This window comes from Salvelinus sp. IW2-2015, linkage group LG20 (genome assembly GCF_002910315.2).
Source record: "Salvelinus sp. IW2-2015 linkage group LG20, ASM291031v2, whole genome shotgun sequence".
Classification (NCBI taxonomy): domain Eukaryota; kingdom Metazoa; phylum Chordata; class Actinopteri; order Salmoniformes; family Salmonidae; genus Salvelinus; species Salvelinus sp. IW2-2015.
This window is the reverse complement of record NC_036860.1, coordinates 75,459,286-75,486,112: the sequence shown is the minus strand read 5'-3', so window position 1 is coordinate 75,486,112 and position 26,827 is coordinate 75,459,286. Positions and strand designations below refer to the sequence as shown.

General features: G+C 44.4%; 4 protein-coding genes across 5 annotated transcripts in view; 2 read left to right on the top strand and 2 right to left on the bottom strand.

The window, feature by feature from the left end:
* The window catches only part of LOC111980104 (meiosis inhibitor protein 1), a 34,507-nt gene extending 27,733 nt beyond the window's left edge, over positions 1-6,774 (bottom strand). The window contains 5 exon segments of the mRNA XM_070449649.1: positions 3,198-3,303; positions 5,302-5,375; positions 5,811-5,861; positions 5,949-6,072; positions 6,286-6,774. Of these exon segments, the coding sequence (XP_070305750.1) occupies positions 3,198-3,303; positions 5,302-5,375; positions 5,811-5,861; positions 5,949-6,072; positions 6,286-6,492 (562 nt within the window). The 5' untranslated portion in view covers positions 6,493-6,774.
* Positions 6,775-7,829: 1,055 nt separating this feature from the next.
* LOC111981968 (ankyrin repeat and fibronectin type-III domain-containing protein 1) lies at positions 7,830-17,749 on the top strand. 2 transcript variants are annotated; one of them, XM_024013473.2, is made up of 18 exons: positions 7,830-8,060; positions 9,994-10,364; positions 10,574-10,829; positions 11,179-11,379; positions 11,521-11,634; positions 11,747-11,844; positions 12,022-12,112; positions 12,327-12,434; positions 12,666-12,765; positions 13,008-13,137; positions 13,250-13,369; positions 13,574-13,795; positions 13,899-14,065; positions 14,312-14,477; positions 14,685-14,847; positions 15,859-16,025; positions 16,131-16,329; positions 16,495-17,749. In XM_024013473.2, exons 2-18 carry the CDS (start codon positions 10,203-10,205, stop codon positions 17,259-17,261), a joined length of 3,231 nt encoding a protein of 1,076 aa, XP_023869241.2. In that variant the 5' UTR covers positions 7,830-8,060; positions 9,994-10,202; the 3' UTR covers positions 17,262-17,749. The 2 variants fall into 2 exon arrangements, with proteins under 2 accessions (XP_023869241.2, XP_070305749.1); XM_070449648.1 differs by lacking the exons at positions 7,830-8,060; positions 9,994-10,364 and having other exon boundaries at positions 10,639-10,726.
* A 1,761-nt stretch (positions 17,750-19,510) lies between these two features.
* On the top strand, positions 19,511-21,793 carry LOC111981333 (GTPase IMAP family member 7). The gene is made up of 2 exons (XM_024012555.2): positions 19,511-19,776; positions 20,097-21,793. Exons 1-2 carry the CDS (start codon positions 19,716-19,718, stop codon positions 21,134-21,136), a joined length of 1,101 nt encoding a protein of 366 aa, XP_023868323.1. The 5' UTR covers positions 19,511-19,715; the 3' UTR covers positions 21,137-21,793.
* Positions 21,794-22,845: 1,052 nt separating this feature from the next.
* Positions 22,846-25,847, bottom strand: LOC111981442 (ER lumen protein-retaining receptor 3). The gene is made up of 5 exons (XM_024012709.2): positions 25,432-25,847; positions 24,555-24,655; positions 24,305-24,463; positions 23,319-23,571; positions 22,846-23,220 (listed from the first exon to the last, which is right to left on the bottom strand). The coding sequence occupies exons 1-5, from the start codon at positions 25,520-25,522 to the stop codon at positions 23,177-23,179; spliced, it is 648 nt and encodes a 215-aa protein (XP_023868477.1). The 5' UTR covers positions 25,523-25,847; the 3' UTR covers positions 22,846-23,176.
* Between the last annotated feature and the right edge of the window lie 980 nt (positions 25,848-26,827).

Here is a 26,827-nt window from a genome sequence, read left to right as displayed (position 1 = left end):
TACCTACGTAGCTGCTGCCCACTCTGCTACCTACGTAGCTGCTGCCCACTCTGCTACCTACGTAGCTGCTGCCCACTCTGCTACCTACGTAGCTGTTGCCCACTCTGCTACCTACGTAGCTGCTGCCCACTCTGCTACCTACGTAGCTGTTGCTCAGTGTTCCGCTGCCGCTCCCCCCTCCTTGATTGGCTGCTGCTCCGCTGCCGCTTCCCCCGCTCCCTTGATCTCCGATGAATGTTGTACACAAAAGACATGGTCGACATGTTACAACTATTGCATTCCATACCCCAGTAGGTTATTAAGCATAAGCGCAATTTCATTTTATTTTTTTCAGGGTGTGAATTAGGCTACATAGAGCTATTTACATGTTGCACAAAAAATACATGATCAACATGGTTGTACAAACTTGGTGTTTGTTGTCACAGTATTGCAAACATAAGCATCCGGGGCACGGGGCGATGCAAAATGAACTCGTCCATTTTCAGACTCTGGTTACCGGTCGGGATACGAGCTCGGCTGCCTAGATCGTTTGGGTGCCCAGACGTGGAACAGCTGTAGGTAGCTTACTCATGCGGTAGACTACTAACATGATCACTGAGAGGCTAAATAGCAGTTATAGGGCCTTGTGTGTAGTTAAAATGCAGATTGTTTTTTGCCCCAATGCAAAACTCAAGTGGGGAGTTATACATGCAGCTATATAGGCAGCATATCAAATACAAGCCAGACACAGACACGCAGTCCAATTAATGTTCCATTTTCATCATTATTGCAAACATTGGCTATAGCAGGAGGCAGACAGCAGGAGGAAGAGCAGGAGGCAGACAGGCAGTCAATGTAGTAGTGTTCTTTTCAGCAACTCTGGCTGATGGCTTCGATTAGGCAGAAACTACGTGGCAACACCCACGACTGCATGGCCAGGCACGACTACAACAGCATCATTAAGTTTGCAGACGACACAACAGTGGTAAGCCTGATCACCGACAACGATGAGACAGCCTATAGGGAGGAGGTCAGAGACTTGGCCGGGTGGTGCCAGAATAACAACCTCTCCCTCAACGTGATCAAGACAAAGGAGATGATTGTGGACTACAGGAAAAGGAGGACCGAGCACGCCCCCATTCTCATCGACGGGGCTGCAGTGGAGCAGGTTGAGAGCTTCAAGTTCCTTGGCGTCCACATCCACCAACAAACTAACATGGTCCAAGCACACCAAGAAAGTCGTGAAGAGGGCACGACAAAGCCTATTCCCCCTCAGGAAACTGAAAAAATTTGGCATGGGTCCTCAGATTCTCAAAAGGTTCTACAGCTGCAACATCGAGAGCATCCTGACTGGTTGCATCACTGCCTGGTNGTACCTTCAGGCGTTTGGAAATTGCTCCCAAGGATGAACCAGACTTGTGGAGGTCTACAATTTTTTTTCTGAGGTCTTGGCTGATTTCTTTTGATTTTCCCATGATGTCAAGCAAAGAGGCAATGAGTTTGAAGGTAGGCCTTGAAATACATACACAGGTACACCTCCAACTGACTCAAATGATGTCAATAAGCCTTTCAGAAGCTTCTAAAGACATGACATCATTTTCTGGAATTGTCCAAGCTGTTTAAAGGCACAGTCAACTTAGTGTATGTAAACCTCTGACCCACTGGAATTGTGATACAGTGAATTAGAAGTGAAATAATCTGTATGTAACAATTGTTGGAAAAATTACTTGTGTCATGCACAAAGTAGATGTCCTAACCGACTTGCCAAAACTATAGTTTGTTAACAAGAAATTTGTGGAGTGGTTGAAAAACAAGTTAATGACTCCAACCTAAGTGTATGTAAACTTCTGACTTCAACTGTATGTAGCTGCTGCCCACTCTGCTACCTACGTAGCTGCTGCCCACTCTGCTACCTACGTAGCTGTTGCTCAGTGCTCCGCTCACTGCCACTCCCCCCTCCTTGATTGGCTGCTGCTCAGTGTTCCGCGGCTGCTTCCCCCGCCCCCTTGATCTCCAATGAACGTTGTACACAAAAGACATGGTCGACATGTTACAACTATTGCATTCCATAACCCAGTAGGTTATTAAGCATAAGCGCAATTTCATTAAATTTTTTCAGGGTGGGAATTAGGCTACATACAGCTATTTACATGTTGCACAAAAAAATACATGATCAACATGTTTGTACAAACTTGGCGTCTGTTGTCACAGTATTGCAAACATAAGCATCCGGGGCACTGGGCGATGCAAAATGAACTCGCCCATTTTCAGACTCTGGTTACTGGTCGGGATACGAGCTCGGCCGCCTAGATCGTTTGGGTGCCCAGACGTTATAGGGCCTTGTGTGTGGTTAAAATGCAGATCGTTTTTTGCCCCAATGCAAAACTCATGTGGGGAGTTATACATGCAGCTATATAGGCAGCATATCAAATACAAGCCAGACACAGACACGCAGTCCAATTAATGTTCCATTTTCATCATTATTGCAAACATTGGCTATAGTAGGAGGCAGACAGCTGGAGGCAGACAGCTGGAGGCAGACAGCAGGAGGCAGACAGGCAGTCAAAGTAGAAGTGTTGTTTTTCAGCAACTCTGGCTGGTGGCTTCGATATGGCAGCAACTATAAAGATTAGCCTACATCATCACACAAAATGCAGATTGCTCCAATGCGATGTGCGTCCTGCTGGTGCAACTGCGTGGTTTTTATTTCAGCTATTCAAAAACATGAGGCAGCGAGATCGGCTACATCATGTTTCATAGGGTGAGTACAGAGACAAACGTGAAGGGAGGTGGAGTGTGAGCAGCAGCTATGTAGAAAACATGTGTGTGTAAAATAACATGTGCAGATCCTGAGCTTTGAGTAAGAGGTTTCCAGAGGGCCGGTGCGGGCCGGTACAGGGGGCAAAAACTCAGTATTCGTAGCCACGGCCAAACTATAAAACCAGTACACGCAAACTCACAATAACACACACAGCTCACCACCAAACAGGCTCAAACCTCTCAATAATATGCCAGCCCCACCTGACCTAAGTTAAGATACAAATGACTAATGGACCAAGTACCTGGTCATTACACAGGTAATGGTGGTAAAAGAAATATGTCAGAGAACGCATTGAGGGTGAATGAAGGTAAACACTCAATAGGTAGCACAAAGGAGATGAAGAGTATTTTAATGAGAGCTTAGTGAGAGATGGTGGTGGTGTGGTACACTGTCTCACCATGGCTGGAGGCCAGGCTCTGTGGCAGGGATGGAACAGCATCTACCAGCTTCCCCAAGAAGGTGAAGGTGGGCAGGAAACCCCTCACACTGGACTGGTCACACAGCTGGACATGGGACAGAGGAGGTTCTACAATCATTTTCATACACTTTTGTGTCTAAATTCATACCAACCAAATCAATCTATTCCTAGAATACAGTATGACTTCATTCCTGTCTGTCTGTCAATGACAGCTAGTCCACAACCCTTCCATTCCCACCAGTAACTAAGGTGCACCAACTTCTTTATTCCATCGTTTGAATCTAATCAAGTTTCTTCCTAGTAGTGTGAGAGGACTTGTCCACACCTCAGCCCACTGTTATCGTCCCCGGTCAACCCTACAGACAGCCCTACCACCTGCTGCTTACACTAGTTTCCACTGTATCCCAAGGTGACACAACAACACAGACTACAGAGCCAACATTTCAACTGTTTACCAAACAAGCTGGCTTTACCCAACCAACACAGCAACTGTGTGTGTGTGTGTGTGTGTGTGTGTGTGTGTGTGTGTGTGTGTGTGTGTGNACCCCTCTTTTACGCTGCTGCTACTCTCTGTTTATCATATATGCATAGTCACTTTAACCATATCTACATGTACATATTACCTCAATCAGCCCAACTAACCGGTGCCTGTACGTAGCCTCGCTACTGTTATAGCCTCGCTACTGTATATAGCCTCACTACTGTATATAGCCTCGCTACTGTTATTTTTCACTGTCTTTTTTACTGTTGTTTTTATTTCTTTACCTACCCATTGTTCACCTAATACCTTTTTTGCACTGTTGGTTAGAGCCTGTAAGTAAGCATTTCACTGTAAGGTCTACACCTGTTGTATTCGGCGCACATGACAAATTAACTTTGATTTGAACTATAAAGATTAGCCTACATCACACAAAACGCAGATTGCTCCAATGCGATGTGTGGGGACTGCGTCCTGCTGGTGCAACTGCGTGTTTTTCCCCCCAGCTATTCAAAAATATGAGGCAGCGAGATCGGCTACATCTTGTTTCATAGGGTGAGTACAGAGAGAAACGTGAAGTGAGGTGGAGTGTGAGCAGCAGCTATGTAGAAAACATGTGTGTGTAGAATAACGTGCAGATCCTGAGCTTTGATAAAGAGGTTTCCAGAAGGCCGGTGCAGGCAAGTGCAGGCCGGTGCAGGCAAGTGCAGGCCGGTGCAGGCAAGTGCAGGCCGGTGCAGGCAAGTGCAGGCCGGTGCAGGGGCCGAAAACTCAGTATTCGTAGCCACGGCCAAACTATAAAACCAGTACACGCAAACTCACAATAACACACACAGCTCACCACCAAACAGGCTAAAACCTCTCAATAATATGCCAGCCCCACCTGACCTAAGTTAAGATACAAATGACTAATGGACCAAGTACCTGGTCATTACACAGGTAATGGTGGTAAAATAAATATGGCAGAGAACTCATTGAGGGTGAACCAACCAAATCAATCTATTCCTAGAGTACAGTATGACTTTCTTCCTGTCAGTCTGTCAATGACAGATAGTCCACAATCCACCCTTCCATTCCCACCAGTAACTAAGGTGCACCAACTTCTTTATTCCATCGTTTGAATCTAATCAAGTTTCTTCCTTGTAGTGTGAGAGGACTTGTCCACACCTCAGCCTGCGGTTATCATCCCCAGTCAACCCTACAGACAGCCCTACCACCCGCTGCTTACAGTAGAGTTTCCACTGTTTCCCAAGGTGACACAACAACACAGACTACAGAGCCAACATTTCAACTGTTTACCAAACAAGCTGGCTTTACCCAACTGATGTTGGATTGTGTGTGTGTGTGTGTGTGGGGGGGTCTGGTAGTAGACCCAGTCATCTGCTGGTGTAAAGGAGTGTTGGACTGAGAGAAACATGTTAATATTAACAGACAAAGCCAATAAAGTGATGACCAAAACAGTGGAAAATCCAAGTCTATCGACAAGCTTAGTGTACAAACGATGGGTAGGCATGAGATTCTATCTGGCATTTATTCCTGTCTTTGTTTCTGAGTGAATTTGGAACAGAGAGACGGTGAYAGACCTGTATGTGTGATATTACTCACTTGTGTGTGTATCTCATCCAGGATGTAGCGCACATACTGTTCACTCTGTAACTCCAAGAGCAGCTGAACCAGCACTGAACCAAGACACAGAGATAGAGGGAGAGAGAGAGTGAGAGAGAGGGGGGGGAGAGAGAGAGAGAAAGAGAGAGAGACTTGTCACAGCATTATTCATGGTGCTCAATTGACACGGTTTTGAAAACAAATTGTGCATTTCACACTTTACCCTGGCACAGTGCACACAGTGATTTTGTTAGTGCTCCAACACAGTGGTCCTGTGGGGTTCCATAACCAGCAACACTCTAATTAACAATTCTGCTGAGGCACTCAACAACCCAGATCTCTCTTCAACCCAGACTATGAGAGCCAATGAACCTGGTCATGCTGTAGAATGTGGTGACATGAGGTACAAGTTGAGACAATAGTACAAAGATATTATGATTTAGTCAGTAAAGAGTGAGCATTCTCAAGCGGCCGTGTGTATAATCAGGCCATTTAAGCTCTCCTCTTACCCTGTATGGCCTGCTCCAGAGTGGCTGGGTCCTCTACTGTGTGAAGCATCCCTGTATGGAAAACAGAGTCAAATAAAGTCAGAGATAAAGCAAGGCTTTGTTTGATTGTGTGTGTGTGCGCGTGTGTATCTTTCTTACCCAGTAAAGATGCTGTGAAATGCAGACAGACCCTGTGGTCCTGTAGTAGCAGCTCCTTCAGAGTCCCAGGACAGCTCTTCAGGACCCCACTGATCCCTGACAGCGCCACAGACTTTCTCACAAACTATTGAAGGGCAAGAGATGTCATTATAATAATAATACATTTTATTTGCGCCTTTCAAGATACCCTGGACACTCACAGAGTAAAACAAATGATGGAACCACAGGGGTAGCCAAGTGCATATAAGGGTTGATGGCAGCTCATGTCATGTTAGTTGTTGTAGCAGAAACACCAATATGTGGTTAATAAAACATGTTCAATATTTAGATATCATACCGCAACGTTGTTGCTTTCCATCATCTCAATGACACAAGCGACGCARATCATCAAGCCGCCCTGGTCCGGGTGACCCATGCGAACACGAACAGACCATTTTGGATCGTGCCTGAAGTTAATCTTTTCATAAATCACGTCTACACTCGTCATTTTACCCTCAAAATCAATGCAGACCAGAATGGTTTGTTTTATTCTGTAACTGATCATATTTCAATGTATCTAAAGTAAATGTATTGTAACCTACCTTCTTGCCTGTCCTACCGCGGTTGCTCGCTAACTTTAGCTAACTTTAGCTTAGCTAGCTGACTGTCATCAGAGATAATTTGCTAGTTTTATTCAAACTGACAGATAATGGGTCAAAATGAATAGGTTAACGTTGTCTTAAATAACTAACTGCCGCTAAATAATGTTATTACAAACAATGCGATCAAGTCTAGCCAAGTAGCTAGAGAAGTCAGAGATTGAACCTTCTCTAAAGAAAGTCATGTAGCTAACTAGCTACTGATGTTAGCGGCAAAACTGTGACAGCAAGGCTCATTTCGGTCTCAACCAATGAAATCACTTCATTGATATTTGAACTAAAACAAGTCAAAGAAATAAATATATAAATAAGAAAAATAAATAATAGTTATATCTAACTCTAACCAATAAGTGTCTTATGCCCTTGATATATAGCCAACAGAAGCTCTGCATTCGATGGCCAGCCTGGTTTGAGGCAGGGGGAAAGTCTGCATATGCCACAGAAAAGGGTATCTTTATTTCAAGTCGAATTTGAACCTGCGATCAAAAACAAGTCTTGAGTCTTGAGGCCAGGAATAAAATACRTTTTTGGCCAACACAAGCCCACTGCACTGCTGGTGGCCTGTCATAATGGCAGGCTCAGCCGCACGTAACTCCCTGGACCAGAGCGAGTTAGTGATCTGAATTCTGTCAAGGTGTTGGAAGGGTGGGGGGAAGAGGGGGGTTGGACCTACAACAAAATCATAATCTCTMATTTGCTTTGATCTGAGTGCTCTGATCTGCACAGGCCAAGGTCTCAGAAGCTGGGGGTCTGCATTTCTTCAGATGTTCATATCATCATTCATCTTCATACATAGGGGCCRTGGGCTGTTGCTCTGAATCATGTCACAGTGTGTGTCTCAGTCTGTGTGATGCTCAGCTTCCTGTCGAAATGACAGACAAGACTGTCGTTGCTTAGAGACACCATAGGTCTGTGACCACCAGCCAAAAAAAGACTGAGTGACTAATGTGGAGGCAAAAATAAGAGACTTCAGAATGTAATACATGAATAGTTCTGTAGAACAGGTTCACAATAACATTTTATCATTGCATTAGCTACTTATTTCACATTTTGTAATAGRCTTACATTTGCCAATTAGGTTATTGATGCAAAGTGACTGAGGAATCTATTAACATTAGCCTATTGATATGGAGCCACTACTTTATCTACCTTTWTCTATCTAGCTGTATAATAATGTGAATTCTGAATTGGTCCGTGAATGTAAGCCTCAGCATGTGTGAATGAGAGAGAGACAAAGAGAGAGAGGTGGGAGGGGCGCGAGGTACCAAATTGCATGTTGAGCGTCCGGAGCAGGTTCGCTTGACCGTGAGAAGTGAAAATTCATGAAAGTGGATTAACCGCACTGAGAGGGATGAGTGAATTCCGATTGCTATCGTAACTTTAGGATTAATTTAYTGACTTTTAATTGACGCTTTCGTGGTGATTGTGGTGTAATATGTGACAAGGGGGAAGCAGGAGCTTACATCTACGGAAGGTATTGTCTTGTATACTTTTAATCTAACATATTTACCTGCCTAATAATTCATAATACAACACACAACCAGGTTGTTACAGAAGCCATASTATTCRAGTGGATTATTGCAATAGGGTATAAAATGTTYTTKATTTWTAAACTMATTTGTAATTTGMCACTGTTTGTAAATTCGTTTGTATKCGATGTGCATGCTGAATATGATGTTGTGCATTCTATTCTARTTGGAYCATTTTCTAAACTTTCATTAACTCAAACAACTGTGTATTTATTACATTGGCATAACTGTTGCATTTGCGCTTTGGCTGCTGTCAGATGCTTGTGTAATGTTTCAGGAATTTTTTATTAATTATCTGTATGTATACAAAATCTTCCAACTTTTCCTTATTTGGTTCACGCAATTATTGCGTTTCTTTCGAGTAACAGCATCACTTCCTGGGGCCAGGAATGAGTCATAGAATATTTCTGTATAGATTTACTGTGAAACATTGCTTTGTCTGTTATCAAGYAAATGCTTAGGCCTACAAAAAAGCCACAACAGAATGGAATACATTTATAATAATGACAATCTGCATACCATTATGTTAATGCTACTTCATAGAAGCTTCAATATCAACTCAAATGACTGAATGTCAATTCTTGTTTACATGAAGTCTTTTGGTCCAGTGATTGGCATCTGTTGGCACCTCCATGCAGCATAAACACTAATCCCTTCACTAAACCAGTTTCACAGATAYAGATCGACACTTTCCATAAGAGATAAAATGCACAATGAACAAACAATAGAACTGAATCTACCAATAACAGTGAGGAGGTCTCACCCTTATCTTTTCCCTATGCGTGAAAAGGCAGTGCAGGTGGTAAGAAGGAGTGCAGGATAGTTATGTCACAAGTGGGCATATAAAAGGTACAGAATGCCAGCTGGGGACACCAGGCGCCTTCGTGGCCACAGGAAAGTGCCACAGTACCAGTACAAGCTAAGGGAGTATTCACTTTCTCTAGGAGACACAACGTAGTTAGTCAGAACATGACCATACAGACATGAAGATTGAATGTGGCTTTCATTTCCATTAGAATGAGGGATGAGGGGAAATGGGTGAGGGAAAAGAAGCTTTGACAGAAAGATGGAGTCAGAGCATCTCTTGCCAGGGATGCATTTTGTGTCTGAATAACACTATGATGTAGATGGAAGTAAGTGGAAAGCTGAGGAGTTGAAAAAAGGCAGAAGAGAGAGAGAGAGAGAGAGAGAGAGAGAGAGAGAGAGGATGGAAGAGAGTATAGTGACTGAGGAGAGAAAATAAAAGTGAAAGAGAGCATTTTGGTCAAAGCAACAAAAAAGTGTCAAGGGGCTTTTGGAAGGAAAGTGGGCAGCTGGATTATGAAGACAGTGAACGGTTCAGGATACAATGCTGCTGGTTTTTCCTGTCTGAAAAGAGGTGAAGAAGAACAGACAATTATCCATCACTAATGTAAGACACGATAAAGGCAAATGTGAGGGCAGATAAATGTTTCTATGTGTATGACATGTTTGATCTCAGGAGCACTCAGTGTAATAGCTTTAACCGTGCRCTCTGTAGACTTCCATTCCTCAGTTAATTAGACTGATGGTGAGATTGCTTTGTGCAGAGACTCCATTGAGTAGGAAGAAAAGCCACAAGGCATTMGACTAGAAAGTGGGAACAAAGGGGAGAAGAGTGAGATATTCTAACTTYTGTGAGACATTTTCCATCTGCTCTGCTCAGGCATTGTAACTTTTATCCACTTATCCGCCCACACGCAGTGCTGCTCAACTCAACCCAGGCCCCCCTAAGTAGTGATACATTTCTGCAACCGTTTTAACAGCTGGTAAGATGACAGTAAGACTGACTTTGTTCTGTTTTTTGTTTTTCTATCTATTTCCCCCTCCTCTTATTCCTACTGTATCACTCCATTCTAGTCCTCTAAAGACCTCTTCCTGTTTCAAACCCCCTTCATCCTCCCTTCTTCCCCCTCCCCCGTGTACCGTTCCGCTTTTCACCCTGTCTTTTTTTTGTGACCTCTCCATCATCCATCCACCATCTTCTATTTTGTTCCAATCTCGTTCCCTGTAACTCCTGTATCCTGCTGTGGATACTCTCTACCAATTGTGTGTGTGCCATCTATTGTATGTCTGTGTCGGTGAGAAACCCGCCACAGCGGCGGCGATCTCTGGGTCCCGTTTCGCCAAAACGCATCTACAGAAACCTGTCGGTCAGGCTGAGGGGCGGAGAGTCCTCTTTTTCCGGAGAGACAGACATGCCGAAACATTCATGCAAGGCCACTCACACAGTAAGACATCCTGAGAGAAAGTGAATTTTGSATCCATTTTGGGTGTTTTATCTTTGAGAATTGTCTTATATTGTTGTTCCATACTATCATCTAAAGTAAAATTTTCTTCCTGCATTTTTCTGCCATGCCCATGACGATGTACCCTCTTACCCTGTATCCCTCCATGTGCCTGTTTCTCACTCAATCCCCCTCTCCTTCCCCTGTGTTAGTATAAGAACCTGTGGGAGGCAGTGGAGAATGAGGACACCCTGGTGGTGCAAAGCCTGCTATTCAGGGACAGGGTGTGTGGCGGAGGAGGAGGACGGGATAAAGAGAAGAAAGAGAAGGACTGGGAAAGAGAGAGGGAGAAAGGTGTAAACAGAGTGAGTGAGCAGGGCCTGGTACCTCTGGATGTGGCTGCTCTAACCCAGAACTCCCCTCTGCTGCACGTGTTGACAAAGGCAGGAGCCAGACACAACCCCGTCTGTGAGTCTTACACAGTGACGTAGATTGAATCAGTGCAATCAAGAGATGGTCAAGWAACAGTTGTACACATTTYACACAAACAATGGATCATCCAGTACATTAAGACATTATTCTTTTGGGGGTAGTGACTACTAGTGAGGGATGTTTAAATGTAATGTTTAAGATGTAATTCCTGTCACCCTTTCCCTATCTTGTTCCCACACTGTTGTAAACAATGCAAAACCTTTATATTTATCCTCCCTCCCTCTCTCTCCCTTCCCTCCTCCCTCCCTCCCTCCTCCCTCCCTCCTCCCTCCCTCCTCCTCCTCCCTCCCTCCCCCCTCCATCCGTCATCCTCCCTTTCTCTCAGTGTGTCTTCCAGCGGAGTGGTTGTGCAAGCTGGATGCCCTGGTAATGTTGGCCGACAGGCAGGTGGAGGACAGGAGGGAGGAGCTACTGGGTGGAGCAGGGGCGGGGCCACATGTGCAGACCGACATACRGAGGCAGCTCCACCTCTGGACTCTGCGGCAGCAGCTGTACTGCAGGATGAGGGAGAGCTTCCACCGCACAGGTCAGAGGCTAGGGGTCAGGGKKRWKRARGRMMARWWWKRWKSMMYKMAKCCAGTCTCATTGATTYGTTTAYGTTATGTACTTTTKGCTCCAWGTCTGTGTTTACTGTCKGCRTGTCTCTCCATYTCTCTGTGTCCTCTAGACCTCCCTGGCCCTCCAAGTRGTGTKTCACTGTTTGTGACCAGTGCCTCTTCCCTGTTTGTGTCCATTCGAGAGCCAACCGGTATCGCCACTGGATTGATCACACGCTACAGAGGTGGGGTTCTACTACTTCAACTCTAACATTGGCTCTAATCACTATTGCAATTACCACTCAGTCCTCAATATCATAGATACATCCGTGTCTCTCTTCCTGTCACCTCCTACAGTGGAATGGAGCACCTCTGCCAACTTCAAGAGCATACTTGGCTCAGCCCAGGTGATCGACACTAAGACCCTAGTCCACAGCATCACAGGACTCACGACAGTAAGACACACACGAACGCGGTCACATCTCCTGAACCAGGACACCCTGAGGCTAGGAGGCACTTAACCTCAACTCTCTCAGTTACCTGCAGAAATGAACAACTACAATGTAAAGTTATTTGCCCTGGTCTGCCTGTTCGTAAGGTTAACTCATGATGATAATGTATTGGTCTCTTAGGGAATGCACTACTTTGTGAGAGTGACCGCCTACAATGTGAAGGGATGGGGCCCGGCTCAGAGCTCCAGCCCAGTCAGTGCTGCCCCCTCCAGTGAGTAAATGGAACTGCAGACAGCCAGACAAAATACCTTTCTGATATTCTCTATTATCATCAATGCTCTGCGTAGAAGTTGACCCTAATCACAGATCAAGAATCAGCTCCCCAAATACCAACCTTCGCCATTTGAAGAAAACAGCTGACCTTGGATCATATGACTCCACAATGAATATCAGTGAACGCTGGTGGGCTGTGTCTCCCTCTGCAGGCTGGAGGGAGTGTATGGGAGTGAAAACTCCAAGCAGGAACAAGGAGGCTCTAGCCAGGAGACTGTTGGAGCAGACCAGAGAGCCACACTACAAGGGATACTGTATAGGTAGTGTACTTCTTGAACCATAATGTAGATACAGCATCTCAGTTCCGCCTCTCATACAAGGGGAATGAATATACTATTCAAATGATTTGTGTAAGATAAACATCCGTGTACATTCAATACCTGTATAATACATGAGAAAGTAAACAGTATCAGTCACTCAAAATAATACTCTGGCTCTTTCACATGGTCCTCTAGTCTGTATGTCTCATTCCTTTGTCCTGTGGCCCATAGAGAGCTCCAAGCCCCAGAGCCCCAGTAAGCGCCTGTCTATGACTCGCAGCCTGAAGCTGCTCTTCCAGTCAGCCACCAAGTTTGTCCGTCTCCTACAGAGGTGAGATAGCAATGCTCCTCACCCAACAACTCTGTATCTCTGCCACTAACATCTCCCATGGTTACATTTAGAGAAAGATCCCACTCTGTCTCTGTTCCCTCACTACATCCCCTACTCTTCAAACAAGTGTTTCAATCCCTTTCTGCCCTCCCTTTATTGCACCTACCTCTCTATTCAGTTTTCTTCTGTCTTCCCTCGTTAGGATGAACCTCATCTGTTCTTCCTCTTTGTCTCATTGTTAGGGGTGTATACCTGGCAACTGTGTTCTACAAAAAGGAAAACATCCTGGTCACAGCAGATGACCATCTCCCATTGGTGGAGATCCAGTGCTGCTCCACCTCCATCTCTCAGGACTTCCTTTGGTTTGCCAAGGTTAGCTGTCAATCTAATTGAATACATTGGTAGGTATACCTGTATGAAATATATGTTCCAAAATTACATTGTCTATTTTCTATCTTTCTATCCCTCTCTCTTTTTCTTACAGTTGTCCTGTGCATGGCAACAGGTGCCCTGGCTCCAGCAGGCCCTCTCCTCCGCTCTCTCCTCCTCTTCATCACTACTTCAGAACAGGCACAATATCTTGCAGGCTGTAGCACAACTACAGGTGAAAAAAAGTATAATGCACACTGATAGGTCACTGTACATGGCCTTCTCATCAATCAAGCACCTAGCAAAGATGAAGAGACAACATTTTCTGTGAGCTTTCTCTTCCACTGCCTGTTTCTCGTTGACTTTCCTTTTCACTCTTTATTTTTATTCTAATATTTCATACTTTTCTCCCTCTCTCCTTCCCTGCCTCTCTCTGCAGTCCTCTCTGGGAACAGTAGACTTGGGCCAGGTGTACTATGAGCCTCTGAAGGACAAGCAGGGTAATGTCCTGCTGGTGACAGTGAAGGATTGTGCGGCCCACACAAAACCCCCGGACGTCCCTCTCCACTGGGTCCCCCTGGCCTGGCTGGAGAAGAACCGGAGCAGGACCCCTCTACTCCCAGAGCCTACTGCCATGGACACCCTCACAGAGCAGCTCAAGGTGACCCTTCCTGGCTGGGACACTGTGTGCTCGTGTTTATATACAGTAGTAAGGCTTCTTATTGTGCTAATACAACAATGCTTTTCTCTGTGTCCCTCACCAGGAGAAGCTGTCCTACCACAGACACAGTGTCCAGTGGGCCCAGTCTGGCCTGTACGTGGGCATCTTGAAGCTGTGCAGCACAGTGGAGCAGATCAGGGTTCTAGTGCCCCAGAGGCTGCCCAACCTGCTATGCCACGCCAGAGTACGCCACAATCCCCATGTGTCCCGGTAACACAGCTAACATACTACCACTGAGCTTACCACTGAGTTCAGTATGCACTACCACGTACAGACTGACTTTTAAACTGTTCTGACCTGGTATAGCTGATGATGAAATGGTATACTGTATAATACTTAGAATGACGTGTGTCCTCAGTGTTTGTCTAGTGTTTTTAAGGATTACTGACTGGTCAGATGAGATCATTGCTAAGGATAGTTCCTTGTGATGTGTCTTGGGCTGCATTTTTGTTTTAGCGATGAATGGGCGTGGTTACAAAGCCACAACATGTTAACAGCCAATGAGGACACAGAGAATGAGGATGAGACCTCGATGGACAGCTCTGGGCTGGGGGACTTTGTGAGGTCACTCAGGGCCGCTGTCACTCTCTTGTTGACAAAGCTCAACATCCCCCTCTACAGGGTAACCATGGTTTCACTTACTCTCCAACTCACATGCTTTTCAATCTCATTTAAATGATATACTGTATCATGTAATACACCTCTCTTACCTCCTCTTGTTTTCTCTCTCTATTCTTTTCTTTTTGCTTTTTCTCTCTCTCGATATTCTTCACCTCTTGTCCTCATCCTCTGATCATCACTTCTTTCACCCTGCTCTCCTCTCCTACAGGCATATCAGTACGGTGTGTACACTCGGGAGCTGCTGCAGTTTGGGGATAAGATGTCCATGCTGCTCCTGCTGCCCCCCAGTGAAGACTTCAGTTCTAGCTACTGGCCCYTRGTGGGCACCAAGGARCCAGGCCTCACAATGCCACTGCAGATMTTTGARCTGGGTATGTATTGGTGCCAGGGTTGGGTTTAAGTTTCAAGTATTTATTGTCAYGYGCACAAGTACAGTGAAATGCCTTTCTTGTTTGCTCTTTCCCAACAATGCAGTAATCAATATCAGTAGTACTATAAAAAAGTWATAAAAAGTRAAGTAGAACAAAAACACAKAAATAGAAATAAGAAGAATACGAGAAAGTAAGTAAGCTATATACAGGATCAGTTCCAGGGTCAGTGACAATACCTTATTTACAATGTGCAGGGATACTGGAGTGGGAGGGTTAGATATGTATAGGRGTAAGGTGACTAGGCATCGGGATATATGATAAACAGAGTAGCAGCAGTGTATTTGATGATTGTATGTGAGTGTGTGTGCRYGTGTGTAGAGTTAGTATGAATGTATGTGCGTGTTATGTGYGTGTGTGCTTGCCTTGCGGAAGTAGAGAGAACAGTCTATGGGGTGGCTGGAGTCTTTAACAMTTTTCTGGGCCTTCCTTTCACACCGCCTGATATAGAGGTCCTGGGTGGCAGGKAGCTCAGMCCCAGTGATGTYCTGGGCTGTCCACACCACCCTTTGTASTGCCATGTGATCGAKGTCAGTGCAGTTGCCRTACCAAGCAGTGATGCAGCCAGWCAWGATGCTCTCAATGGTGCAGYTGYAGAACDTTTTGATGATTTCAACCTCCTGAGGAGCAAGAGGCTCTGYCGTRYCTTTTTCACGACTGTTTGTGTGTGTGTGGACCATTTTAAGTCCTTAGTGATTTGGACACCGGGGAACTTAAAGATCTCGACCTGCTACACTGCAGCCCTGTCTCGATGTGGATGAGGGCGTGCTCGCCCCCCGTTTCCTGTAGTCCACGATTAGCTCCTTGGTCTTATTGACGTTGAGGGAAAGGTTCATGGACAACATAGAGAATATAAGATGTCATGCCATTTATGTTTTTGCTCAGAGTAAACGGTCAGTGGTGGTGATCTTAGATTTTTCTCTTTATTTTCTGTCTAATCCTCACGTTTCACAGTGCACTTCTGGACGTACGAGCAAGACTTCCTGTCTCAGTACTGTCAGGTCTGGGTTCGGTTGGAGCTGGACGCCCATCTGTCCCAGCAGGCTTTGCGAGAAGCTCTGGACACGAAGGAGGTGCAGGAGGCCAGAGACCGCCTTGGTCACATCACTCAGCTCTCACAGGTAGACTACCCATAGAGAGTAATGAAATAGATATCAAAGGGGGACAGTATGCTTGTATGAGAGGGAATGACCCCCCTTACCTCTCTGTCCCTTTGCCCTGTTTAGAGTCTTGAGGTGGTGTGGCGTGAGGCCCGGTGGATCATGGATGTCCTGCAGTGTGTCCGCTCTAAACAGTGGGTGGGGGCGGTGCCTCTGGGCCTGGTCATGGGAGGAGACCCACCTGCCCGCCCAGACGATGAGGAGGATGACAGGCCTATCACCAGAGTCTGGCCCCAGCGCATACTCTCTCAAAAGAAAATATCAGGTGACTTGTTAATGTAGTAGATGTAGTTAATTCATTATTTACTGTCTTTGATTGGAGCATTAGAAAGCAGGCAGGGGTGAGAAGTTTGATATTCAGTCACTTCCTTTGTCTGTTTGATGTAACTAACTCTCCTTTCTGTTGGCCCTCTCCTCCCACTGCCTCTAGAGAGCATTACCTGTACTGTTACAGACGTTGGTGTCAGCAGTGGGATCTCTGAGCCAATATGTATCCCGGGGGTCCATGAAAAGGCTGTGGGTTTAATTGAGGGGGCTAGCAAAGGGGGGTACCCCGTGGACCTCAGTGCCCAACAGCCTGTTGTGGCGTTCAACAGCCTGKACCAGTCAGGRRTTGGATTYGACAGTGTGGCCCAATCAGAAGTGGKAKATCATRACATTATGGCMCAATCAGAAGTGGCAGATCATGACATTGTGAACCTGCCAGCTGCCTACAGTGGAGAACTGGAGTATCCTCACAGTTTTGTCAGTGATGTGATCCCGCCTCTACCAGAKCTGGACATCATCTTCCCCACACTGAGTCTGATAGATGAAGAGAGGGAGGAGGACCCTGTACCTRGGAGGATGGATATGCTTGACAGTTTAAGTCTTGGAGTCGGTGAAAGCGAGGCTTTCTTTGGACTMAACTCTGACTTGATGAGTGGACCTAAGGGTTGCTCTCTCTCTGATGTGCATCATGATACGAACTCACTGACAGCAGGYCTTAGTTTAGGAGACAGAACCTGTGCAGATACACTGTTCTCAGGTCATTTAGATGGGCTGGCCACATCTGCCCCTCTTCCCATTGTGAGGACCACACCTGCCCAGAGCTGGGATTTACCTACAGAGGACACTATGATACATGCTGGCAACAGGGGGGGCAGCATGCCAGCCAGGAGCCAGGTTGAGTGGGTGAACTCCTCTAACCAGGCATCCTGATGTATCCAGATATTATTATGACTGAACGTTACACCAAAATACATTGCACTTACTCATCGTGCCTCTCGAAGAATTTGACAACCAATTCTCAACAAATTCTTAATATACTTTCAGTGCCTTTAAGCAAGTGTGGCAAACGGTGGGATATTCATGGTTGTTTTCTCATCACATTATCTTCCTCTCTGTAGTTGTTCCAGTGGTGATATAAAGGGCCTGTCTCCAAGAGGCCCGCTAGACATGTTCTGTGCTTCTGTACGCGAGATGTCTCCCTGTTGCAACTTGTATTAAACTGAATTGATGTATGATTGTCTATATCCACAACTGCTATTCTCTTTTGTTCAATGTAAAATACTCTTTACCGTATTATACTCTATTAACCTGTTACACTTTTGTCCTTTTAACACACAACTAGGCTAGCTAGTCTACAGTAAAATCAGTTGAATGGTTTATCTTTATGAAATTACCAAATAAAAATATTTTCAGCTGTATTTGTGTTGTTCCACATTTTATTTCTAAGACAAAAGTTAGTTGTCTTTTTTTACATGATCCTTTTCAGAAACGTGTGTGTATTTGAGAAGGTTACACAGGCCAACTGGGTATTTAGGTGAAGATATGTGTGAGGATATCAATTCAAAATGCCAATATTAAAGGTCCAATGCAGTTGTTTTTATCTCAATATCAAATCATTTCTGGGTAACAATTAAGTACCTTACTTAGATTTTTTTCAATTAAAAAATAAACAAAATAATCCCCAACTGCAGGACTATACACTGAGTGTACAAAACATTAAGAACACCTGCTCTTTCCATGACATACTGACCAGCTGAATCCAGGTGAAAGCTATGATCCATCATTGAAGTCACTTGTTAAATCCACTTCAATCAGTGTAGATGATGGGGAGGAGACAGGTTACAGAAGGATTTTTAAGCCTTGAGACAATTGAGACATGAATTGTGTATTTGTGCCATTCAGAGGGGAATGGGACATTAAAAAAATGTAAGTGCCTTTGAACTGGGTAGGGTAATAGGTGCCAGGCCACCAGCTTGTGTCAATAACTGCAACCTTACTGGTTTTAAACACTCAGCAGTTTCCCTTGTGTATCAAGAATGGTCCACCACCCAAAGGACATCCAGCCAACTTAACACAACTGTGAGAAGCATTGGAGACAACATGGGCCAGCATCCCTGTGGAACGCTTTCAACCCCTTGTAGAGTCCATGCCCCGATTAAGTGAGGCTGTTCTGGAGTAGGCCAACAGTTCCCTTGAAGTGCCATAGGCCTATTTGAAGTCCCCATCTTGTGACTGTTGAATTTGTATAGTGCCTCACAATCATTACACACAACATCGCCGGCACTGGTATCATCCTCTTTTACCACTTCACCAAATCTTTACAAAAGGTTACTTTTCTGGTTCTCCCTTCTCTTCATTTCACAGCTTTTCTTTTATTGAATTAAACTCTGACATTGTCCCTTTTGCCTCCATGGATCGACTTTGAAATGTGCTGCCTGTTCCCAAAAGCATTTGGCGATTGGCGTGTAGGCTATTGGGCGCGCGTACTGTTAGGCCCTAAAAATTCAATGTAGCCTATAGATATAAATAGCAAAATAATTATACATTTATGGATTTTTTTAAGGTACTGTTTTCTCTTTATTCAAACCGCCTAAATCTGCCCGCCCTACAGATATAACCTCACATGGTTTCTATGTGTTTGATGCGATTCCATTTGTTCCGTTATTATGAGCCATCCTCCCATCAGCAGCCCCCACTGGAGTCAACCCGCGAAGTACTAGTATGCATATTTACAGTTTGGCACAGTGCAATTATTTATGACATGTTTATAACCTTAACATCAAAACAGAAACAGTTATGTCACTGATCTTACCTTGTGCTTTGGGGTGGGTGAGCTTCCTGTTTAAAGCTTGCTCTGCCCCCCACTATGATCTCACATAAATTAAGTGATGTGATTTTGGTTTCTCTGCAAGTGCCTAGTAATAATAGTTTACTAATAATAGTTTTGTCAGACCAAGAAATAAACACGTCAGGACAAAGCTGTCCCAGTTTATATGACGTCCCACACTTTCCGAATTCACCCTATATGCGAATATCAAAAGGTAAGCATGAATGGCAAATTGACAGTGTAGGATCAAAGAACTGACCACAGGTAGGTTTACAGTGTCAGTTAATCAGCGCCGATTGTCTGGTCGCGTGTGCGCATTATCACAATGACATCATGGTCTGACTTTGCAGCATTGCATCGTAGATACGGCATGTAAACGGGTGAAAAGAAAAAGGACATGGATACAAATATATTTAATTTCTCAATAAAAAAGACTATCATAAGAATGAGGAAGCGCTGGTAATATACGCAAGTAACGCAACCGAAGACAGGACCCTCTTATTTCAGTGCATATTAAGGTATTCCACGGATAATCCATAGTTGCAGCCGTGTTCGCCATGGCTAACTCGTGTGGGACAGTGGAGATGGCGTCATTGGAATGTGCTGCCTCGAATCTGGGTGAGAGACTATTGAAACAGTAATAGCCTACTGTTGTTGTTGCTAGCAGGTAGATTTTCCATTGCGCATCAAAAAAGATGAAGCATTTGTATAGCTTCTTTTTTTTTACAGCTTCCACCGAAAATGAACAGCAGCACTCAGAAATCTGTAATGTAGGCTAACTACATTTCTCAGCCCCCAAACATTATAAATATAATCGACCTGCATATTATATGGGTGATAATAGGAAAACAGAAGGCCTATGTCAGATAGTAATTTCAAGGTAGGTTACACTTTTAGATTGGTTAGGTCAGTATAAATTACTGTAATTTGTGTCACAGCCTGTGAAGCATCACCGGAGCCTGACAGTGGGGCGCTGAGGATGGTACTGGTGGGGAAGACAGGCGCAGGGAGAAGCTCTTCTGGTAACACCATCCTAGGGAGGCAGGCATTCCGGGTGGACATCTCTTCATGTTCTGTAACTGGTCAGTGTGACAGACAGAGTGGAGCTGTGGCTGGGAGGAACCTCACTGTGGTCGACACCCCAGGGTTCTTCGACACGCGCCTCTCCCCTCAGGAGGTGACAGCTGAGGCAGGCCGCTGTGTGGTGCTGTCCGCCCCTGGCCCCCACTCCWTCCTGGTGACCCTTCAGCCTGGCAGGTTCACTCAGGAGGAGCGGGATGCCCTGGAGTGGGTCAAGGCCACTTTTGGACCAGGAGCCCTCAGATACACAGTAGTACTGTTCACCTGGGGTGACCAGCTTCAGGGAAAAAGYATGGAAGACTTCCTGAAGGAGAGCCAGGAGCTCCAGGAGTTTGTGAGTAGATGTCAGGGGGGCTACCATGTCTTTAACAACAGCAACAAGATAACAGACTGCACTCAGGTCACAGAGCTCCTGGAGAAGATAGACAAGATGGTGACGCAGAACGGAGGTGGCTGTTACACCAACCTGATGTACCAGGAGGCAGAGAGAGCCATCAGAGAAGTGCAGGAAGGAATTCTGGGAGAGAGAAGGATAACTCCATTGAAGCAGGAGGAGGATGGGGTGAAGACAGGGCCAGAGCCTCAGGGACCGGAGGCAGAGAGAATGAGAAGGAGGGAAGAGGAGGAGAGGAGAAGAGAGGAAGAGGCAGCCAGAAAGAAGGCAGAGAAGTTGTTCTGGTGTGAGCTGGTGTCTGCCCTGGGGAAGGGGGCGGCAGAGGGAGCTGGAGTAACAAGCAAAGGGAAAGGGAAAGCAGTGAAAAAGGTTAAGGCTATAGAGAGGGCAGCAGCTTTGGCTACAACACCGCTGTCAATCACATCAGCTGCCAAAGTGGTGGGAGGAGCTGTGAGAGAGGGAAGTAAAGTGCTTTACAAACACCGCAAAACTCTCCTACACTGACGGGGACTTTTAATATCCACTATTATTCACTGTATGGTGCTGGGTTATCAGGTAGATGATGAGGGTCTTAAATAACCCGTATATTTTTTCTGTCTCTGAAGTGCAAATTAGTTTTTACACACTTATTTATCACTCAAATCTGTTCTTTGAAAAATCATCACAATGACGTCATAAGGCAGGCTTGCTAAAGAGCGCAGATGCACTTTCTTCCATTGTCAGTCATAGTTGAAGCTATTATTGCACTAACACATGGAGGTAAATGATCAGAAAGTTAATAGAGTTGATAGAATGCAAATGCAGTGTAAACACACTGTAATGGAACTGCAACCATCATCCTTAATAGAAGGCCAACCCTGACAGTTGAGGAAGTGATTCTATTTGTGCAGGTTGTCATAGTGCCACGGGAGTAAACAGGCATTGATTATTGAATACTCAATAGAAAAGTAAAGTTTGCTGTGAATTTTTGAATGGTGTGAATCAATTGTGTGTGTGGTTCTGAGTGGTGTGGATCGCTTGTGTGTGTGGTTCTGAGTGGTGTGAATCAATTGTGTGTGTGGTTCTGAGTGGTGTGGATCACTTGTGTGTGGTTCTGAGTGGTGTGGATTGCTTGTGTGTGTGGTTTGAGTGGTGTGGATCACTTGTGTGTGGTTCTGAGTGGTGTGGATCGCTTGTGTGTGGTTCTGAGTGGTGTGGATCGCTTGTGTGTGGTTCTGAGTGGTGTGGATCGCTTGTGTGTGGTTCTGAGTGGTGTGGATCGCTTGTGTGTGGTTCTGAGTGGTGTGAATCACTTGTGTGTGGTTCTGAGTGGTGTGAATCACTTGTGTGTGGTTCTGAGTGGTGTGAATCACTTGTGTGTGTGGTTTTGAATGGTGTGGATCGCTAGTGTGAGTATGCAGGAGTAAACATCCTGGTGTGATGAAACAATTTAAAGTCATTAACACGAAGAACCTGATGAACCAGTAAAGATACATTTTTACAAATGATGAAGGTTCTTTGTATTAAAAATATTGATCATTACAACATGGGCACCACAGTTGTAAAAATTTGGCAGACATATACAAATCTAGTAGTACCAAGATACCTAGTGTAAGTACCTTCCATTTTGTTGAAGCGTTAATCTGCCTTTGCCATTGTAATCCTGGTCCCAAAATTTTGTCAATAAATGTTGAGATATGAATGAACTATAGTTAGTGAGAAATAACTGTTGATGCCTCATCAAATACAAAATATATTTTGTTTGAACTGTGACATCACAAAAATGTGTATTCRTTTTGCTTAATGAAATGCATWAATATTAAAGGAAWKGAAATGACTGGTAAAATCAAAGTACAGAATACAACATATTTAAGAAGAAYCTTGGTTCAGTCAAGAAGTGGACAGATATAAGAGTTACATACATGACAGTGCGTTCTGTATGGCATCTCCATGGACTTATTTTCATAAAGGGAAGAACATAGCATAACTCTTGACAAGGATGGCAAATATCACCCATAGCAGCCCAAATACAAGACTCCCAATGAACTCTACTTGGTGAAACAATGTACGCCTTGAAGTTTGGTCACTGTTATATGTAGAAACTGTGAAAAGACAGGAAAGCAGAACAAATGTCTCACATATATACAATGTTTACACCATTCTGATGTAATAAGACATTCAAATATGCCATTTACTAGAAAAGTAAAATTAAGGCACAAACTCCATTGGACTAATTCAAGCGGGACAATATCTGCCTCCATGAAAAAAATATAATAAAATAAAAATTTCCACAGTATTCAATTTACTCAATTCCCATTAACATTCAGTTCCACACACTCATCCACAAAAACATAGGACAACGTTCTTTGGTCCTTTTAGTCGAGGGAAAAGCACACCAACAAACACACCAGGTACCAACAACACGACGGTTGCCCTCTGGGTACAGTATATACCCCCCAGGGTATACAGGGGGTACTGTGACACTGCAGACTGTAGTCCATTACTAAGTATGATTGGAGGGCAGAGGTGCTGTTCAACTGTCGCTTAAAACAGCACTGACTCTCTTTAGATGGGCATGGGCAGGGACATCTTTCCACTTCCTCTGAGCACTGGAGAGGGACAAAGGCAAAGAGGGAAAGGTAAATGGGATGAAATATGTGCTAGAAATATAATACAAAGTCAAAATCCCTCCMTGGCTCATACTTACCCCTGGTAAYGTAAAGGTAGAAGAAGTCACAGTAGAAAATCGTCTGCACCACACCGGACACCACAGCAATCTGGTCAAAGAAGCCCTCGGTGTGGTAGCGCCACACCCAGTTGGCCAGGTACAGGGCTCGGTAGAGACCCAGGAAGAACAGGTAGTGGGTGGTGATGGATTCTGCCTCGCCGGTCTTGGTGATCATGAAGAGCTGGGGCAAGATGGCCACTGACTCCAGGTAGATGGAGAAGGTCCACAGGATCTGTGCACCAAAGATATGCATTCAATCAAGTATGAGGTCTGACATGCTCATGTACAAACACATCAAGTATGAGGTCTGACATGCTCATGTACCAACACATCAAGTATGAGGTCTGACATGCTCATGTACCAACACATCAAGTATGAGGTCTGACATGCTCATGTAGTTTAGTAGTAGATTAGTAGCCCCTCATTTACATTATCTATACCATGATGTGATAGAATAGCTAATTAAATGATATAGGTAACTAACAAAATAAAGGAAATGCTTGAGTAAATGAGGGATACAAAGTATATTGAAAGCTGGTGCTATTAAACCATCTCCTCATGCTTAGGGTCATGTATAAAAATGCCCAGTTGCCCATTATTTTGGCTACCATGGCTAGAGGAGCTCTCAATGACTTGAGAAGAGGGTTCCCTAAGGGGGGTTTAAAGGGTGTGTGTGTGTCTCAGTCACCAGATCTCAACACAATTGAACACTTATGAGAGATTCTGAAGCGGCGCCTGAGAATCATTTTCCACCACCATCGACAAAACACCAAATGGAAGAAATTCTGGTGGAAGAATGTCGTCGCATCCCTCCAATAGAGTTCCAGACACTTGTAGAATCTATGCCAAGGTGCAGTTAAGCAGTTCTGGCGGCTCGTGGCCCTGTTAAGACACTTTATGTTGGTGTTTACTTTATTTTGGCAGTTACCTGTATGTTCAGTAAGTATTGAACCTGGCACATTTACCTCCAGTGGGGCAAATGCATAGTTTTCCAGGAAGGAAAGCCCAGCCACAGGCACAAGCAGGAACTCAACACGGAATGAGTCACTCTCTGAGTCGAAGGTGCTCCTGAAGCGCATGTAGATCAGGTACACAGTGGCATATGCCAAAGCCAGGAAGACCACCTGAGCACACAAGACAGCAGGAAGGAGTTTAGGTTAGAACACAAATCATTGATTGGTTGGCTTCTTTGTAGGATACTATCGTCTACCTCACCTTCATAACTGTGTTGTAGATGGAGATTACGCTAGTGAACAGGTCCAAGTATCTTGTAGTGAAGACTAACGCAAAAAGCACCTGAGACTTCCCAGAAATACCTGCAGAAACACACAACAGTCATTCATCTCACTGCAGGTAGCCTAGTGGTTAGAGCGTTGAGCCAGTAACTGAAAGGTTGCTAGATCGAATCCCTGAGCTGACAAGGTAAAAAATCTGGCGTTCTGCCCCTGAACCCACTGTTCCTAGGCTGTCACTGTAAATAAGAATTTGTTCTTAATTGACTTGCCTAGTTAAATCAAATGTAATTTAAAAATATGCAACAATTTCATTTCATGACCTGGGGATGGCAAAACATCATCAATGCGGATATCTGAGGTAGAAAGCAGACCAGGGTGCGACCACCAAAGCAAATATGGTTTGACTGAACTCTTTGCCACGTAACATTCTTGTGCGTCGAAGTGGACTAGTCAACCACAAAATATTGCAATGTAATGTAACCAATTATAATCGAGGCGCATTGTTGCAACAAAGTAACAAATTAACTGTTGAGTGCTCCATGAGTGCTACATGATGTGAGCGTTGCAGACCAGTACTAGGAGTGTGAGGTCAACTTCCCAATTGAGATGGACATATGCATTCATTTTCCCTGTGTCAGCTTGCCTGGCTACCACGGATGTTAGTTTCTTCTCAGAAATGAAGTATTCCTATTTAGCGAACATAGAGCAGCGGGATAATTCAGTTTGAGTCGTCAGGCAATGTGTCCCCAAGTTTGTTTAACAGATATTAGGCATATGAATGAGCAAGTCAATAAATCATTAACAGCAAGACTTCCCTGTAAACAACTGCATATCAAATAATCCCACTGTCAACATACCAGCACAGGATTTGGACCTCCGTATCTTCATAAATAGAATGATGATAGCAACGAGATGTGACACGTCACCGGCTAGACGGAAGATATTCATAGTGCTGTTTTGGTATTCCAAAAAGAAAGAGCCGAAATATTGGGAAAAATCTGTAAAAATGAGGCCTCCAAGTAGTCTTCAGGCGAAGTCAAAACAATAACGTATGTGAAATGAGACTCCCCCCAAAAAGGCCCAAATAACTCCAATGTTCCCAAATGTTATGTCCTCTTGTTCTTTGGAAATCACTACAAATGCTCATAAACGTTTATTATAGATATTCTGCATAGGGATTCCTCTGCAGCACTGTCCGCAAAGGGCTGGGAAAGTTGGTCAGACCTGTAGCGGTGACGTGGCTGCCAGTTTCTGCAAAATCCGTATTACCTCTGGCGCTCAAATTACAGCCAGACTGGGGCGTGAAAGCATGAGCATGTCACTGAAGTGGGCTGTCATTAAGAAATAGTCCGTATGTGACCTTCTTCAACAGCAGATGGAGACAAATAGCAGTAAGTACACAGTTCATTTTACAGGACTATCTCTCGATATAAAACGACATTATTATGTAGTATTGGTTGTGGCCAATAACTCCCATCATTATCCAACCCCATAGACTCATGATTGTAGGCCTAAATGCTTGGGAAATTCATGTTTATATAAGGTACCCTGTCTGCTTCAATAAAAGTAGTTAATTCAATGAAGGTAGTTCATACTTTAAAGTGTTGGCTGCGGTTACCATTATGTTTTTGGCTTAATAGTCTTGTTCACCAGTTAAGAAGAAGCCTGGCATATAGTTTAGCCTACTGTATCCTAACTAAGGTTGCAAAGGGTCGTAAACCTTCTGGTAAATTTCAGAAATTTTCCATGGGAAGTTACGCCCGGGAATTTAGCTTAAATTCATCAAAAAAGTTAGCTTATAACAGTGAACCTTTTTTTGTGGAATACAAGTAAGGCAATTCTAGGTCTTGTGGCATATTTTGGTTAAACTATCCCAAATTCAATGGAATTGCAACCCTCTGCATGCACAGTGCATTCTTCCATCACATGTGCAGTGCACTCTTTCATCACATGTACAGCTGATTCTCAAGATCTTGCACACTAATGAGATGCTATTGACCCCACACTACTACACTGTCTGAGCTAAGGACTACATGCTTTCTGGTAAGTTTTCATTACAATACTGGGTGGGGTGAATATATTTTATGACATACATGATTCTTTGTTAACTAGTAAGTAGTAGCCTACAGCAAAGTGTTTAAATCATGTTTAACTTGTTAACAATTTTTGCTAGTTATTTTTTTCTTCCATGTGGGTTTTAGCTTGCTTGAGCCTGCTAACTGAGGAGTGTTAATTCACCTGTTTCCATACATG